The 710-nt window shown below is 46.1% G+C and overlaps 1 protein-coding gene across 1 annotated transcript in view; it reads right to left on the bottom strand.

Moving 5' to 3' along the window:
* Positions 1–294, bottom strand: part of LOC146207321 (uncharacterized) — a 4,329-nt gene extending 4,035 nt beyond the window's left edge. The window contains exon 1 of the mRNA XM_084576524.1: positions 244–294. Coding sequence (XP_084432650.1) covers positions 244–294 — 51 coding nt within the window. The remainder of the gene's footprint in view (positions 1–243) is intronic.
* Positions 295–710: the final 416 nt, after the last annotated feature.

Here is a 710-nt window from a genome sequence, read left to right as displayed (position 1 = left end):
CAATTTTTCCTTTAATAACTCTGACAGGCACTATATGCAGCACAGTGTCAGGGAATTCGGACCGCGCCACTCAAGAACCTCATCGCTCAAATCTAATATGGTCTCGTACACTACTCAAGTTTTCAATAGAGGTGAACAGTTAGAAGGAATGCGCCATGGCGAACAAGAACGAAACGATGTGTTCAAATTTTTGCAGAGACTCCGTTCCAATTATTACTGCTAAAACGAAATGCAGACTCTTACCAGACACAATGTGACGGCGGTTAGCAGAGAGGTGCAGGCAGTGTGCTCCATGGAGACATGCCCGAAAGTACTGGCAGAATGTAAATGAGCAAGGGTAACTTAAAAGATGCCGGTTAATAAGGCAGCTGGACTCAGTTAACATGGTCCAGAGCTCTTCTTTCTCTTCTTCTAGCGCGCTTATATGGCGATGCGCAGCAAGTGGACATCGCAGCATTTTGACTGGATTCGGCGTTGATCTCCAAGAATGGTTTCTTTACTGATCTGCTAAGTGCTGAACAGAAAGGGTAAGACTGCAATACTATAAATGAAAGGCAAACTCGCAGAGTCAGTCAGCCACCCAAAGCTTTGGTCAGGATGAGCGGCACAGTAAAAGAACTCGAAGCGCTTCTTCTGATGCTTTCCACGCGTCATCAAACCCGTATCGTCATCTTATCCGGGACATGTCACCAAGTCATATCCCTGATCGC

This window comes from Amblyomma maculatum, chromosome 1, assembly GCF_055883805.1.
Source record: "Amblyomma maculatum isolate TAMU_Amacu chromosome 1, ASM5588380v1, whole genome shotgun sequence".
In the NCBI taxonomy this organism is placed as follows: domain Eukaryota; kingdom Metazoa; phylum Arthropoda; class Arachnida; order Ixodida; family Ixodidae; genus Amblyomma; species Amblyomma maculatum.
This window is presented reverse-complemented; position numbering and strand designations above follow the sequence as displayed.